We start from the raw sequence: 17,095 nt of genomic DNA, 5'->3' as shown, positions 1-17,095 counted from the left end.
CCTGCCTGGGGTTCTCTCTCCCTCTCTCTCTGCCCCTCCCCTGCTCAGGTTCTCCCTCCCTCTCTCTCTCAAGATAAACACATGAACTTAAAAAAAAGAAAGAAAAGAAAAGAAAATGGCCACAACAATTCACCAGCTGGATCCATGTCCTTAGTAGTTCCCTTGCACACTGATTCTGAGCTTAGTTACATGGCTTGCTTTCACCAACAGGACCCTAGCAAACAGGACTCGAGAAGAGACACGAATATCGCCCACTGGGACTTGGTGTCTCTTGGTGTGCTTGTAAACCCTCAAGCAAGCATGAGACAGAGCTAACCAGCCTGCTGAGGGATGAGAGACCATCTAGAAAAGGAGACCCCCACACGGACAGCGGTCAACCTGAAGACCCATGCAGGAGGCCCTCCCAGTCGCCTGGTCACCAGCCAACCCGCCAGCTGGCCGGTGATCACGCAGAAGAGAATGGGGCCCAAGTAAAAACGGTGGTGACTTTAAGCTACTGAGAGCAGTTTGTTCCATGGCAAAAGCCAACTGGGAGAACACGGGAGGATTTTTCTGACATAAAGGGCTGTCCAGGAACCAATTCTGTACGTACTTCGTGATCCTAACCGCTCAAAAGTACTTCAAAATGCTCTCAAGACACACAGCTTTGCTTTCCCTTTCGTGTCTTTCAAATCGGCTACCATGAGCAGTAATCCTGCAGGAAATGTTGTCATTGCGGTTATTACTATTGTCGTTGTCACCTACCATTGGAGATGGGCAGAATTACAGCACCAGGGCACAGGGCCACACCCATCCAGTCACACTTACGAGTTAATGGAGAAGCCTGAAACGGGGTCAGGGGCTCACATGCACTTTTTGATTTCTTACAGGTAGAAAAAAAAGGCAATGTAAGCCAACGTGTATTGGGACAATAAACTAGCCCACACTGCTGGAGATTGGACATAGTTAGCCAGTTAACTAGCTTTGTTTGGAAGGTGACTGCTACGAGCAAAGGAGAGTTGACAATTTTTCAATGCAAAAATTAAAAGACGGCATTGAGATCAGTGATGGGAAAACAATTTTAGCCTCAAATACTTTCCTAAGAAAGTCTGCCATATTTTTGTTTCCTATGAGGAGATCTCTCTGCTGGATTTTCACCAATTAACCATGTCCGTCCCCCCCCCCCCCCCACAGGAGTACCTTTCTAGTCTAATACCTGTCACGTGTTCTTTGGATTCTCTCCATCAGTCTATCCTGTAGGTTTAAGAAAGTATGCAATATAGGCAAATGCATAGACTTCTCTCCTACTTCCCACAGAATTTACTCAATCAGACACATTTTTAAGAATATTTTCAGGGTACTTGGGTGGCTCAGTTGGTTAAGCGTCTGACTCTTGGTTTCGGCTCAGGTCATGATCTCACATTTACATGGGTTCAAGCCCCACGTGGGGCTCTGTGCTGGCAGTGTGGAGCCTGCTTGGAACTCTCTCTCCCTCTTTCTCTCTGCCCTTCCTCCACTCACGTGGTCTCTCTCTCGCTCTCAAAATTAATAAATACCACTAAAAAATGTTTAATATTTTTGAAATTGAAAGGTCATCTTCAGGTTGAAGGTGAATAAACACAGTCATGTTTCTTCTTTCTTCTGAAAAGGCTAGTTCGGGGAATATTTCCAATTGGGTCCGATTCTCCCAATGCCTAAGGCATTTACAGACTAAGGCAATATGAGAAACACTTTTTCTCTTTTATATAAAGTATGTTTACTGATGAATATGAGGGAATAAAACATGGTCAAATGAACATATGCTTCTTCCTAAAAATATTTTTTTTCGAGAAAGTATAAATCCACAGATAGAACAGGAAATCAGAGTTGACGAAAATGCAGACTAGAGAAAAGGATTGTGGCAGGGAGCCTGGGCAGTCCCTGGGGCTTCCAACTCTTGATTTTGGCTCAGGTCATGATCCCAGGGTCCTGGGATGGAACCCGTGTTGGATTCCGTGCTGAGCATGGAGCCTGCTTAAGATTCTCTCTGTCTCAGGGTGCCTGAGTGGCTCAGCTGATGGAACATCTGCTCAGGTCATGATCTCACAGATGGTGGGTTCGAGCCCCGCGTCAGGCTCTGTGCTGACAGCTCGGAGCCTGGAGCCTGCTTCCCATTCTGTGTCTCCCTCTCTCTGCCCTTCCCCCACTCACAGTCTGTCTCTCAAAAATGAATAAATGTTTAAACAAATTGAAAAAAACAGACTGTGTCTCTGTCTCTCTCTCTCCCTCTGCCCTTCTCCCCTGCTTGTATGCAGGCTCTCTAAAATAAAAAAAAGAAAAAAAAATGATAGTGGCAATTAACAAAGTGGAGACAGAACATAAAACACCAAAAGGCTAGAGACTCCGGGCTAGGAACACGGACCAGACGGAATGAAAGGCACTCCCTCCCCTCTACACCTACAAAATATCAACAAAAACCATTGCCATTGCACTTAGAGCTTCCAGGGAGCTTTACAAGGTCTTGCTCTTAATTATGTATAGACCGTCAAAAAGCAAATCTTGGAAGAAAGTCTCCAGTATGTAAAAAATAATACCAAATTTTAAAAGTCTGAAGGGCACTGACATATAGAAAAATTAAAATTAATAGCATATGGGATATAAGAGAAAATCTTACAGCCATGGGGTAAGAACAGCCAACTATAAAAAGGGAGCGGAGAAGAAACCTCTTGGGAATTAGAAATGTTCAAATACAAAAACCTCAGTAGATGGGTTTGAAGATAAGTGGTGAAAGACTCAGTAAAACCAAAAGACTGGGAGACAGAGGGAAAAAAAAAAATCAGAAGAAAGGTCCAGTCAAACATCTGACAAACTAGAGAACACGAAAAAGAAGAATATACAGTGGAAAAAATGACCACATAAAAATCGGTCGCTTCCCGGAACTGAAGTGACAAGTCCTTCACAATGAACATTCATATGAGAAGCTGGGTGTGATCAACGAAAGCCACACCAATGCAAAATCTCCAAATACCAAAGGCCAATCAGTTCTATGTATTGCAGAAAATTAAAAAAACAAAACCCTCAAAACCCAAATGACACCGGTGAGCATATCAAACGTGCTGGAAGGCAGAAACAACAAACTAAGGTCTTCAAAATTCCCAAAAGAGAAGATTCATCATACCTGAATATTATACCTCACTGAACTATTAATTCAATGTGAGGCTAGAATAAAGACGTTTTCAGGTTGGCAAGATGTCAAAAAAGTGAAGCTTCTCTGTGGCTCTACATCCCGTGTAGTCACCAACTGTGCCCCGTACAATTTCTTTAATAAGTAGACATTCACTGTTGAGAGAACAGTCAACTTAAAATTTCATGTTAATCCATTCTGCTGAGAACACTGCACTGAACCTGTTTCGTCTCTGTTCCAGTCCTTTCCACATCCGGACTTCCTAACTCAGAGTATCTGCATATACAGCAGAAGGGATCAGCTCTGGGGAGTAAGGGGGACAAGAAAAAAGTTATTCTTGCACTTTAAAAAGATGGTCATGTGACCCAGGAACTTCACTCCCCGATATATACGTACAAGAAACAAAAACATATGTTCGTGCAAAAAACTTGTAGGTGAATGATCACAATAGCATTATCCACAAGAGCGAAAAGTGGAAACAACCCAGATGTCCACCAGTGATAAATGGGTAAATAAAATGTAATATACACATACAATGAATGGAATATTACTGGGCAATAAAAAGGAATGAGGTACGGACACACGATATAGCATGATGAACATTGAGGACATTACCGAGGCACCTGGTGGCTCAGTCAGTTGGGCATCCAACTTAAGCTCAGGTCATCGTCATCTCACGGTTCGTGAGTTCGAGCCCTACGTCAGGCTCGCTGCTGTAAGAACCTAGCCTGCTGAGATCCTCAGTCTCCCTGTCTCTCTGCCCCTCCCCCATTTGTGCGCTCTCAAAAATAAACATTAAAAAAAGAAAGGAAGAAAACATCACTAAGTGAAGGTAGTCAGTCACAACAGATAGCCTACTTCATGATTCCATTTATATGCAACACCCAGATTCACAGATCAAGAGTCACCAAGTTGGATAGTAGTTGCCCAAGGCTGAGGGAGTTGGAGAGACAGAGTAGGGAGTGCTAACTTAGAACACGGGATTTCTTTTTAACTTTTTTATAATGTTTATTTATTTTTGAGAGAGAGAGAGAGACAGAGCATGAATGGGGGAGGGTCAGAGAGAGGGAGACACAGAATCCGAAGCAGGCTCCAGACTCTGAGCTGTCAGCACAGAGCCCGACGCGGGGCTCGAACTCACGGACCGCGAGATCATGACCTGAGCCGAAGTCGGCCGCTTAACCGACGGAGCCACCCAGGCGCCCCAGAACACGGAATTTCTTTAAGGAGCAGTGAATACCTAAAATCGATTGTGATGATGGTTGCACACCTCTGTGCACAAACTAAAACCCACCGAATTGTAGACTTCAGATGAGCGAATTACACCTCAATAAAGCTGTCTTTTCAAAAAGATCAGCATGAGAATAAAGGCAAAAATCAAAGGGCACCAGCTTCAATAAGGCAAGACTTGCAAAGCAGGATAAAAACCGAAAAGGACTGAAACATGCATTTAGGAGGAAAACCCCAAGCTACAAACACAAGGTCATGTCAGCTGATTTTTCTGTGCCTCAAAATTAATACATAATTTGTTCACTGTAGAGTTTACTATTTTAAGAGAAACCATAGCAAAGTAGGAGGGAAAAGTACTGACTTTCACTGGAAGCACAGAGTGCCTGGTTATAGAAACTTTTATAGGTCACTTAATTTCAAAAGGCAGCGTCTCTCATTTCTCGTACTTGGCAATCACCTTATTTTATAGACCTGCTCTTAAAGGCAATTAAGGATCATGTAGTTCATATTTAAAGAGGGCCAGGATCTGAAATACTGCTGAGGTTTATTCCAGACATTTGCACAGCCTTACTGCATGTGATCTGTGGGAGCAGTGAGATACAGCACCCACTGAGAAAGTCTTCCCGTTTGAGAGATGCTATGATGGTTACAACAGAAATGTGCAAAGCTTTCGATTCTTCCAGAATGGATGTGCAATGTGTTTTCAACTATCTAAAATTAAATGACGAATTCATGTATTTTTAAGCTTGAAGGCTTCATTTTACAGAAGGGCCCACAGGGGCACCTGGGTGGCTCAGTCGGTTAAACATCCGACTCTTGATTTCGGCTCAGGTCTTGACCCCATGGTTCGTGAGTTCGAGCCCAGCGCGGGGCTGGTCGTTGACAGTCCAGAGCCGGCTTAGGATTCTCTCTCCCTCTCTCTCTCTGCCCCTCCGCTGCTCGCGTGTACCTGTGCGTGAGCTCTTTCTCTCAAAATAAACTTAAAAATTAAATGACTACATAAAAAATATAAAAGGGCTGGAAAAGTCATACTGACATAAAGGAAGGGACAGTGAAAGGGGAACAGATAAACATAAGCTAATGAATAAGGCCTCTCCCATCCCTGTTCTTCATCCATTCTTCAGGAATAAACCAGACCTACCGAACCATGATTTTCACATAAAGTACACTTAAATCCTAGTCCTTCCATGTTCTTTCAGAACATAGTCCTATTCTCCCTCATCCTAGTGTCTCACTCGTTTGAATACATCAAAGGTTCAAGATATTGACCGAATTTTAAGGAAGAAACATGGATGGAAATAAACTCCTTTCATTAAACACAGGAAACAGTCTTTCAACTGTTTTGCCTTTGTTTTAAATTCCCTTCCTTTTCCTCTCATCTTCTAAGTCATTCGTAACAATAAACTTTTTAGTCTGTATGACAAGTAACTTGAACCTGGTTTGGTCTGGGATGAATATTTTGGTCCAGGCTGGTTAAAAGATAAATTTAACAGTTCTACGCAGCTGTATCACATAATGGAATACTTTAAAAAAAAATTTTTCTTTAACATTTGTTATTATTGAGAGACAGAGAGAGACAGAGAATGGGCAGGGGAGGGGCCAAGAGATGGGGAGACACAGAGTCCGAAGCAGGCTCCAGGCTCTGAGCTGTCAGCACACAGCCCAACACGGGGCTCGAACTCACCAACCATGAGATCTTGACCTGAGCACAAGCCAAATGCTTAACCCACAGAGCCACCCAGGCGCCCCTAATGGAGGGCTTCGGAAACACAGTCATGGACAAAAACGCCCCAAGCATGTAACTGAAGACTTTAAAAACCAAACCTACAAGACACAGGGTTGTATGCTGATGTGACACGAATCTGGAAAACCGTTTAATTTCGGTATGTGAAAATCACATGAATAAATTAGTGCAAATACAACACTCTTATTTCTGGAACACAAACTGTTATTCCCCGCCCCCCCCCCCAAAACTTTTCTTTGTACCCTGGTGCAAAATATAGAATAAAGAATTCAGATTCTCAAACTCAACATATATTAGCTACACGGCAAACTTGTGGCAATTAACTTTGCTAGCCATACATTCACTGTTTAATCTTCTCCAGTACTTAATTATATATATATATACGTATATATATATATGCATATAAGATATATATATATATATGCATATAAAATATATATACACATATATATAAGTATATATATATATATATATATATATATATATATATATATATATATATGTAAGAAATTTCACAAGAGATCTACCCTACTCTTTTAACCTATGAGGTGCAAAGTACAGGACTGATAACTCCGGGCACAATGTCATACAACAGATCTCTGGAATTATTCATCTTGGGGCACCTGGGTGGCTCAGTCGGTCGAGCGTCCGACTTCAGCTCAGGTCATGATCTCGTGGTTTGTGAGTTTGAGCCCCACATCAGGCTCTGTGCTGACAGCTCAGAGCCCGGAACCCGCTTCGGATTCTGCATCTCCCTCTCTCTCTGCCCACCCCCACCCCCCCACCCCCAACTCACACTGTGTCTCTCTCTCCTTCAAAAAAATAAACATTAAGAAAAAATTTAGAATTTATTCATCTTGCCTAATTGCAGCTTTAGGTCTGTTGGTTAGCAACTGCCCACTTCCTCCTCCCAGCCCCTGGCAACCATCATTCTAGGCTCTGCTCCTGGGAGTCGGGCTTTAGATGCCTCGTGTAAGCGGAGCCACCCAGGGCTCGCCGTTCTGTGACTGGCTCATTTCACTTGGCCTGATGTCCTCCAAGTGCACCTGTACTGCGGCATCATCAGGTTTTAAACGGTGAAGTCTGGTTGAGCAGAAGAGCCGACAGCAAACCAGGCCCACGCCTTGCTTCATCAGCTCCCTGTTCCTGCTGTGCAGAACCCGTCTTGCGGTCAAGATGGTGTCAGATCTGGAAATGACCTCCCTGCCAGCTGAGGCGAGAACACCGTTTTGATGTATGGAAAGACTGCTTTTTAAAAGTCAAGGCCTCCTGGCAGTTGCTCTGTAAACGACTATGGCAGCTGTGCGAGAGGCCATGAATATTACATAAGGACCGTCCGTGCATTCCAGCCAGAATCTCCAAGCCACAATTCCCATAGCAACACACGGAGATTTTACTCCTCTCAGAGATGAAGCAGCCAGCCAAAGTGCCTCGTGCCACCCTTGATTGTTTTTTTAGCAAGATCAACACAGTACCTAATTCTTTTTGGCAAAGCAATTTTTTTTTCAAAAAAAAAAAACAAAAAAACCCAAAACCAAACCCAAAAAGGAACGACTGCGTGAAAGGTGTTCATTTAAAAGTTACCAAGTGTCACACAAGCCAAGATACCGTAACTTTGAACAACAATCTATGCTTTAGAAATTGCTGGCATTTGAATGGCTCCACGGGAAAAAAGATTTCAAATCATTGCCATGCGTGAAATGAAATGCACCATCCTCGTGGCTAAATACTGTACTTACAGATTTTATATCTGATTTCCAGTTCCCCTTTCCACATATACACACTTTGTTATTAGAATGGAGGAGAACATGTTCCAAAGGAAGGAACACGTTGAACCCATAAAATCCTTTATTGCTTTATTTTTGAAAAGCAGAATGCAATCCCTTTGTTAAATATAAGAAAATGCTATTACAAAACACCTATGCAGTAAAATTTGGGGAAAAGACCATTCCAGTCTAAGAAAATATACAATTGCCCTGAGGAAAGTGCTTTTCCTGAACAGAGAAATGGTTTACCGAAATAATGAAGTTACAATCACTTTGTGATTAGAAGCAGGTTTTCCTCTTTGTAGATTTGGGGATCCTTTTTTGAGTGCCTCCATCAACTATCCACCCACAGAAACAAGTTGCTTCGATTACAACACAACGGAAAAGCCAAGGCCACTCTCATATATCACACTTCCTTTTCCTATCAAGGAAATCAATCCAACACACTCCATTTCTGGTACTTCTTGAAAACCAACGAAATGCCGTAAAAGACCAACCATCGGCTTCGAACGAAACTTCCACAGGTGGCCCATCACAGACCCAGCACAAGCGGCCAAGAAAGAGCTTGGCAAGGGAGAAATGGTTTTACCTTTGCTTTTTCCAACTGGGCCTGGGCCTGTCGCTCTGCTTCCCTGCGTACCGCCTCCCGATCTTCCTCCAAAGAAACATCTGAGTCGGACGGACGGCTGGTGTAGGAGTCTGCCGAACCCTTGAGAGAGAAATTTGCATTTTAAAATAGATTCCATCTATGATGTTTGCATTGGAAAAGTCTCATTGACACAGCAGTTAGCTTCCTAGATGATGCCATACATTCCTGAAAAGAGGAGAAAAGAATCCATTTTGTGGCAAACCATCGAGAAAAATCATGCTCTGGTTTGCAGACCGTTCCCTCGGCGAGCTGTGCCTACCAAGTGACCATTCCTTCCCAAGTCTTATGTTCCGATTACTCTCCTTTCTGGAAGCCAGAGCAAGTCCCTTTATAATTAAACCAGCTCCGTGGTGCAGTGCCCGGCTGAAGGGCATAGAGGGGTTTCAAGGATGGCTTCGAGAACATTCTACACACTAAAGCAAGTATTTGCAAGTAGAAAGAAGCTACGTCTAATAAAAAAAAAAAAAAAAACCCATAAAAGAAACTCCTAACCAGTCATAAACTTGAATTCTCCAAAATGTCACTACCGGGAGATGATGACTCCCACGGTAATCTTAAGCATCCTTTTGTACCTTTTCATTCACCTGATACCTTCACGGACAAAACTGTAAGGCAACAGCAGCCAGCTTCACTCAATCTTTAAGCAACGCGTTTTCCAATCGCTTTAAATAGACGTTTGATAAAAGCTGCCTAAAGAAAACACCTGCCCGGGATGGCTTCTACGGCAATAAATCACAACACGGGCAAGGGAGCTCGGAAAATTATAGGACTCTCCCTCGCTCCCTGTCTTGCAATCAGGATCATATTACTAAATCACAGGAGCCCCTGCCAGCACTCACTGTAACAACAGCAGAAGCAACGACAATATAGAATCTCCCCCAGACGAAAGCCCTTGAGCTTACACAGATATCCGAATTCTTCAGCCTTCCTCCCTTGGCTCTTTTCAGAAGCCTGATCCAGGTGGCCTTCATTAGCCAGACAGCGCCTTTCTCATCCGCAGCTGCAGCCCCGGGCACGGATCCTCAGTGCGCGCTGAGCCCTGGAGAGCCCCTGCTCCTTTCCTATCCATGCTCTGGGCAAGCCCCTCTTCTCCGTCCCTTCCTGCCACCGGGGCTTTCACTCCCTACCCCGGAGGACTCCAATCCAAGGAGATGCTTATTTTCCCATTCCAGGGAGGGGAAAACAAACACTCGAGTGCCTTATACTGCTTTAAAAATAAAGAACACTTCAAGTGCATTCAAAGACAGGCATCAACTCGTTCTAAACTTAATGCATCTTATTACTCTAAATATTCTCCTCTTTGCGCTTGGGTTGCTACAGGAAATTAGTTGTAAGAGAACCTTTTTTAAAAAAAACCCATTGCAAAACGTATGCAGTGACATTTGCAAGTGCAAAGTTCAAGCCTTATCTTCAGAGATCTGGAGGGGGAGGGCGGAGGAGGCACTCACTGCACTGGGCATGCTCCATATGTAGCCTTTTTACGCAGATGCCTACATCACACTGTTAGTCTATGTCAAATTGCCATTTTGCATCCGAAGTGTAAACAGCTGGAGAGGGCTTTTCGGTTCTATAGTAACAGGCACATGGTATGTTTGTCATGTTTCTGCTTCAGTGGAAACAGCCTCTCAAAGACAAAGCATGCAATCTTTTCATTTAATGAGCCCTTTCCATTACCCTGCTACACAGAGTATATCCTATGCCATAAGACAATTCAAAGATAAGCAATATCACGCAGGCATCATTGGACAGTGGAAAGCGATGAATGGTGCTCATCAATCATAACATCAAACTGCCCTTGATTGCTGGTGACTTCCCAAACAAGATGCAGGAGACAGATCTCCCCCTTTAATTAGGACATGAAAGTAATCACAGCTCTAAGCAATGAGTTTAACCGAGCTCAAAATGACTTTGAACTGCTTCTCCAGCTGAGAAACTACCGTTTGAAATAAAGTCCCTAGAAGAAACAACAGTATGAACTGTCAGAACAACAATTATGAAGAAATTGCAAAGTGCGGTTGATTTATTAGCTCGAGTTAAGATTTACAGAATAGCTGAGTCCAAACTCTTTTTATAAATAGGGTGATTGAAGCTCGAGAAGAAAAGATACTTATTAATTTCCTCTACCAATGAGATTACATTTCTTCTTTACGAAGAAATACACACTTCTAGATGGCTTGGTAAACATAAAATTCAAACACTGCATTCCAAACTACATTTTTGTTTGTGTGGTAGGGAAGGGGATTATTTTGTAAAGTGTCATGCAAATGAAAGACAGGTGGTTTTATTTTTACTTTTTTATGAATTTTTAAAATATTTATTTTTGAGAAAGAGTGAGAGCACACGAGAGAGAGACAGTGTGCGAGCAGGGGAGGGGCAGAGAGAGAGAGACAGACAGACAGACAGACAGACAGAATCCAAGCAGGCTCCAGGCTCTGAGTTGTCAGCACAGAGTCCGACACAGGCTCGAACTCATAAACTGTGAGATCATGCCCCGGGCTGAAGTCTGACCTTTAACCAACTGAGCCGCCCAGGTGCCCCATGACAGGAGGTTTTAAAATCTTTGCTACTTTTTTCTCTTCCTTCATTTCATCTCTTTCTCCCTTCTTTTGTGGGCTAAGACCAATCTTTATGCCTTAAATGCTAGAAAATACAGAATAGAGGCTTTAGAATAAGTTATAGATTGAATACACCCCAACTGTGTTATCTATAAATCAATAAACGGGTTATTTATATTCTTACGAAGTGAATGTAAAATGCATGGGAGATATAAAATGCATTGCAATTTCTAATTCCAGTAAAATTCACAAGGGAGAAATGAAATTTTCTCCATCCACACACGTTAGGGGGATTCCTCATCTTCCCAGAGGGTTTCTCATGGCGAGTGTAGCACAGTAGAAAATTACCCGGAAGCACAGCTTTATCCCACAAAAGGCTTCAGGCCCCATTGTCACAAATGTTAGCATTTTAAACCCAATCACCCTGCAGAAGGTTCCATTCACAACACAGTGAAGATACAAAGTTTCGGTCATTAGTTAGCCCCATAAGGAGAGTAAGAGCATAACACACACATAACTGTGCACTATCCTGTTCCCTTTTGAACAAAATATGATTTAAAAAGTCCTTTGCTAATAATCAGATGTAGCTTTTAATTGCACAGTCATGTTGAGACCTGTTTCCAGGTTTAAATAATCAAGCAGTTAAAAAAAACAAACAAAAAACCTCTACAGTGACTTCCGGCAATGATCTTTTGAATACTGCAATAATAAATTAACTTTTGACTATGTTACAATGTAAGATGTGACTCCCAAATGATGTTTAGTGAGGTTGATAGAAGGGGCCACCATACTTTCTTTCCTTGGATCTGTAGTAGTAGCAGAAAAATGGCAACAAAATATTTTCATTATAGAAGTTACATGTACCCATTGCAGAGACGCACAAATAAAGGTCACTTTAAATTCTCCCACCCAAAGATAACCACTATTAAATAACAGCATGTTTTAGCTTCCAGAGTTCTTGCATTTTTGAAAGTCACCCTCCCAACATGCACAATTAATCTTCCTTCTGGGAGTGTGGATTTATGCAGTTATTAGTAATATATCTAATTAAGCTTTTGCCTTTGGTACCATATGGACTTTCTGGGTCATTCTGCCTCAAGCAGTCTTCAGTCAGGAACAGCTGGCTGTCATTTCCATAATTCCAGAGTAAGTTCATTACAAGATGTGCCCTTGATCTCTTGGGTTGCTACAATGTGATGAGCTGGTCTTCTGTAGTTTTGTCCTTGCAGGTGGGTATATCACAGTTTAGCTACAAATATTTCCTTTCCTACACCTTAATATTCGCATCCCTCATTGTACAGGTCCAAAACGTAACTTGTACCCTAACGTCTACCAAAACTCATCCAGGATCGTTCACTTTTATCCTCAGAACTCTTAACTCCAAATACATGTGCTTTGCTCACAGGAAATTTAGTTAACTGGATTAACTCATGCTTTTTTTAAAGGTTTGTTTTATTTATTTTGAGCGAGAGCTAGATGCAAGCAAGGGAGAGGCACAGATAGAGGGACAGAGAGAGAATCCCAAGCAGGTTCCATAATGTTAGTGCAGAGCTGGATGATGGGCTCGAACTCAAGAACCATGGGATCTTGATCTGAGCCCAAATCAGACACTTAACCGACTGAGCCACCCAGGCACCCGAATTACCTCATTCTTTGTAACTACTCTTCAGTTTTTGTTTTTCCCCCCAATTTATGCCTAATATTTGCACAAAAAGCATACTTTTTTTTGTATATAGAAAGTTTGCTTTAAAAAAAATTTTTTTTTAATATGTACTTATTTTGGACAGAGAGAGAGGCAGAGCATGAGCAGGGGAGGGGCAGAGAGAGAGACACACAGAGAATCCGAAGCAGGCTCCAGGCTCTGAGCTGTCAGCACAGAGCCTGACGTGGGGCTCGAACTCACAGACCAAGAGATCATGACCTGAGCCGAAGTCGGATGCTCAGCCAACTGAGCCACCCAGGCTCTCCATACGCAGTTTGCTTTTTTGACGCTGTACTCTATTGTTTCAATCATATATATTGCCAGCATCATTTTTTTTCTTGAGCATTCCTGTATTTTCTCTTCTAAAGCCAGAGGAGCGAGAGTCATAAGCCTACTCAGGAATGGCATCTTCAATCCTAAAGTGTCCATCTATTTTTATAGGGAAACTTCATATGAAGACTAAGCAATGTTGTTGGACAAAGTCAATTTCTCACAGTATTCCAGGGTTCCCCCGATTCTAGACAAATCTACGCTCCATCCAAAACCCTCAAGACTTCAAATGACCCTCCTCCTGTATGGGACTATGCTGAGCCAATGGCAAGTCTGAATTCAGTTGCTTCCTCCTGACCTGCCATGGGATAGACAGACATTCCACCGCCATATTCCTCAGGCCCACGCTTTTAGAAAAAAGCAGAATGGGAAGGACTTCTGAAACCAAAGACCAAAGGCAAAGACTTCCATCTTGTATTGTCTGTGCATTAGCTGGCAGAGAGAATTCTTTCATTTCTCATATTGTCGCCTCTTTTCACAGTTGAGAATTAACTTTTTCTTTCTATGAAGAGATCTGGATCTCTAAGAAAATGAATTGCTACCCCCTGCACTGTTGGTTTCTTCAGGAATAAAACCCATTTACCATTTACAAATAATGACAATTTCCTGCCTCAAGAACCTTAAAAATGTTACAGACTATTGGGATGAAACGCATTGACACGAATACTGTATACTTGGGTTCGCAAATGTCATAGAACTTGCATACCCATTCGATCAATGAAAATCTCAAATGTGATCGGCCTGCCATTTGGCTTCACGTGAAAATATTATCCTAGGCGATGGTAATAAATCCATGCAAGTTCATCCCTGTGTGGTAACTTGTAGGATTATGTAAAAGCTAAAATACTAGCTTCTGGGGCGCCTGGGTGGCTCAGTCGGTTAAGCGTCTGACTTCCACTCAGGTCACGATCTCGCGGTCCGTGAGTTCGAGCCCCGCGTCGGGCTCTGTGCCGACAGCTCAGAGCCTGGAGCCTCCTTCGGATTCTGTGTCTCCCTTTCTCTCTCTGCCCCTCCCCCGTTCATGCTCTGTCTCTCTCTGTCTCAAAAATAAATAAACATTAAAAAAAAAAATTTTAAATATTGCTTCAATTTTCTCAAGAGCATATGTAAATTTAGACACTTTGTGGCACTAACATACATACTGAAGGAAAAAACTACATTTTGCCAAAACCAAATCCAAAATCAGCCACATGCATTTATTGAGCACTTACTACTTTGCAAGTCTATGTGCTCTAAGTTAAATGCTGGGACTATAACTATGAAAAAGACAAAAGCTTCGTGTCTGTCATGGAGCCCAAAAATCTAGTTGAACGAGACCAATTTTTTTAAGGGGATCAGAACAATAATCACAACAAGAAAACACAAAACCGGCTGTGAGAATATAATAATGGTGAGAAGAAAGAAGCTATTTTATTTTATATTTAAAAAGATTTTTTTTTGAGAGAGAGAGAGAGTATGCATGCGCGCAAGTGAACAGCAGGGAGGAGGGGGAGAGAGACTCTCCAGCAGCCTTCATGCTCAGGCTCAGAGCTCAGTGCCTGAGGCAGGGCTCGATCGCCCGGCCCTGAGATCACGACCTGACCCAAAATCAAGAGTCAGACACTCAACCGACTGAGACACCCAGGTGCCCTAAGAAGTAGCTATTTTAGTCAGGGTGACGATACAACACTCTGAGATGTGATTTACGCTGAAATATCTCAAAAGAGAAAGAAAAAATAAGTCAGCTTGGGGATGTGTTAAGACAAGCGATGTCCAGGAAGAGGGAACAGCGTCTGCTAAGGACTGAGGACAAGGAATACTCAGAAGTTTAAGGAACTGAAAAGAAAAGAGATCAGTGTAGCTAAACATGCTCCTTTTTCAGGAGTATTTCTTTCAACACCCTCCCTTCCCCCTCACCATTTTTTCACTCTGCAGGTAGTACATACTCAAGTATACCTGGAATATGAATTTTGGGGCATCCTTTTCATTTATGTGGCATCACCTGACAGTACAGGTCCTTATTCCTATCTGAATTTCTCAAGCAGAAGTGGCATTTAAGTTGTCAGTAAATTCCACATTATTGGGAAAATCATGTCTCCTGAGATTTAAACACAGTGCTCTGATTTTCTTCCTTCTCAACCCAGTACTATCTCCTAAGAGCAAATAGCTTATTTCTGAGATTGTCGTATGTTAGGTTAACAATCAGAGCAAATTATTAAGATTTATTGCCATTTATTAAGATCAGGCTACCACCTATATGAATGATAATAATTGCTAACTTTTCATGAAGGCTTCACACTGTGTTAGACACGGGGTGGATTCACTAGCATTACATAATTTAATGTTTGATCTCTATCTCTGTCTTCACTGAAGAAAACACTGAGGCACAAGGAAGGCCAGTAACCCAACCGAGGTGACAAAGCTAATAATCAACAGAGGTGGGAGGCAGCTTCTGAAGTGAATTCAAAACTGAATGGATGCATCAACTCAGGCATGCATCGGTTCATAAAAAGAACAGACAGAACAAATCCCTACATACAACTACTATTTATTTTCATTGAAAACATATCTCTTTCTGTCCGTCAGGCACATGTATGGCCATTTCCACTGGCCATAAAATGCCAAGAGGACTTCCAAGTTCTTAGTTCTATTTTTGCTAAACCTAGGTTGCTCTCTCTCTCTCTCACACACGCACACACACCACATATACATCTTCAGAGAACCTCAAGTTTTATCTTCCCAAAAGACACAGTGAAGGTCCGATGAAACAGATAATTTCTCATTCATCGATGTAATGCTGTTTTGTGTTAAAGAAGGACTCAAAGGTTGGCTGTTACCCTGAAATCTGCCTCCCCCTCAGAGTATCTCAAAATTATAAAGCCTTCTTTTCATTACTTACCTACAACGGAGAGTGGAAAAGTAGAATAGGAAAACAATGGAAGTCAAGAAACCGGCTATTTAAATTTCTCTCTTTTCCCTGAAAATGAACGTAACTCTGGCAAGCTGGCCTTCGATAGCCTCCTTGGCAGCTAATCTTGCCTGAAGCTGGCTGGGATTCAAGCATCTCCTATGTTCAATAGAACAGTTGCTAGTTTTCAGCACTGAAGCCTAAGTTACTCAAGTACAGACCCGAGTCGTGATGAACTTAGTGGGTTCGAGCCCCGCGTCGGGCTCCGTGCTGACCGCTCAGAGCCTGGAGCCTTCTTCGGATGCTGTGTCTCCCTCTCTCTCTGCCCCTCCCCTGCTTACTCACTCTGTCTCTCTCTCAAAAATGAATAAACATTTAAACAAAGAGTAATATATTAAAACACTGTTACCACCAACCTATTCCTTAAAGGAAGGCTATGATGGCTATTTATATTTTGTAGAAGAAACCCTGCCCGAAATTCGCAAAATTTGACACCAGTAAAAAGAACCATTTTGAAAAGTTAGAATTAGAGGGCCAATTTTAATGGTACTTTGAGTTTGGGATTTTAGACATATGATAAATAATTTCCTTTCATAATTACAGCACCGGGTGGGGGGGTGGGTACCAAGGGAGTTTTTTAGGCCTTTAATATCAATTTACTGATTGATGGTGATAGATGACAAAAACGTTTCACGCTATATAATTTCTTACCAAAAAACTTTATCTTTCAGTCATGAAAACGGAAACGAGTAGGCAAGAAACAGAAAAATTGTGGCCTGGGCGAGGTGACCTTCCTTCAAATATTGCTGAAAAAAACTGAATGAGGGAAAAGGAGTGAACGAATCAGACGTGGGGCATTCTGGGTAATAGGAAGTCACGGTGGGTATAGATACTGTCAGAAGCTCTGCGTGCACAACACTACCTTTCGTCTTCCCACTGAATCATTCTAACCGGCACACACGCGGGCTATATGACTCCCCTCTGCCTAAGAAAACCTTCCCTTGACTCCATATTCTCTGCCAGCCCCCATCCCATTTCTTTGCTCTCCTCTGTAGACAAAAAATGCTTCAAAGTTGCTGACGCTTCCTTC

At 42.4% G+C, this 17,095-nt stretch overlaps 1 protein-coding gene across 5 annotated transcripts in view; it reads right to left on the bottom strand.

Annotated features, from left to right (window-relative positions):
• CACNB2 (calcium voltage-gated channel auxiliary subunit beta 2) overlaps window positions 1–17,095 on the bottom strand; it is a 383,221-nt gene that overhangs the window by 120,260 nt on the left and 245,866 nt on the right. For 4 of the 5 annotated variants that reach the window (XM_042945034.1, XM_042945035.1, XM_042945036.1 and 1 more), the window contains one exon: window positions 8,472–8,591. In XM_042945034.1, the coding sequence (XP_042800968.1) occupies window positions 8,472–8,591 (120 nt within the window). Of the gene's footprint in view, window positions 1–8,471; window positions 8,592–9,433; window positions 9,631–17,095 lie in introns of those variants that run through there. The other variant, XM_042945039.1, reaches the window with a different exon arrangement.

Source organism: Panthera leo, chromosome B4, assembly GCF_018350215.1.
Source record: "Panthera leo isolate Ple1 chromosome B4, P.leo_Ple1_pat1.1, whole genome shotgun sequence".
NCBI lineage: Eukaryota > Metazoa > Chordata > Mammalia > Carnivora > Felidae > Panthera > Panthera leo.
The sequence above is the reverse complement of the archived record's forward strand: the minus strand, read 5'-3'. Positions and strand labels throughout refer to the sequence as shown.